Consider the following 541-nt stretch of genomic DNA (forward strand, 5'->3'; position numbering starts at 1 on the left):
TTATATTTTACTCTGAGGGCGCGCGGAGGGGTCGCGCGGCCCAGCAGCGTAGCTATCGACTGCGCAGATCAGAGCCGTCGTGTCGCGCCAGTCCTGTGACGACGACGCTCTGCCCGTCGGCTGCCAGGCGGCACGGAGGGGCAAGCGGCAGGACGGCAGGAAAAGACTACTTACTCCTCATGAGCCGGGGCTCTCGGGCACGCGACCCCCCTGGCATGTTATCAAGACTGTCCACGACCATAGCCTGCACTGCAAGCGTGCGCAGGAGGGAAAAAAACTTGCTGTTTGACTTTCTTTGCCTGTAGGTTACACGGTAAAACAATGTCTTATTTGGAAACTTTTGAGTGGTTTTCAAGAGATTTAGAGGGTATGTCGTTAAAAGATATACCACAACTTTTGGTGAGATTTTATTCAAAATCTGAGAGTTTACCTCAAAATTATGTAAGTTTTTCCGTTCTCTAACAACAATAAGGCATCATGTTTACCGTGTATGTATACTTGAAGCCCTTTTCGTTTTTACTGACGGTGTTATTTTTAATTA

The 541-nt window shown here is 48.4% G+C and overlaps 1 protein-coding gene across 1 annotated transcript in view; it reads left to right on the plus strand.

The window, feature by feature from the left end:
- The first annotated feature begins 321 nt into the window (after positions 1-321).
- LOC113218143 (heparan sulfate 2-O-sulfotransferase pipe) overlaps positions 322-541 on the plus strand; it is a 30775-nt gene continuing 30555 nt past the window's right edge. The window contains exon 1 of the mRNA XM_052274150.1: positions 322-441. Coding sequence (XP_052130110.1) covers positions 322-441 — 120 coding nt within the window. The remainder of the gene's footprint in view (positions 442-541) is intronic.

Source organism: Frankliniella occidentalis, unplaced genomic scaffold (assembly GCF_000697945.3).
Source record: "Frankliniella occidentalis isolate FOCC.00 unplaced genomic scaffold, Focc_3.1 Scaffold341, whole genome shotgun sequence".
In the NCBI taxonomy this organism is placed as follows: domain Eukaryota; kingdom Metazoa; phylum Arthropoda; class Insecta; order Thysanoptera; family Thripidae; genus Frankliniella; species Frankliniella occidentalis.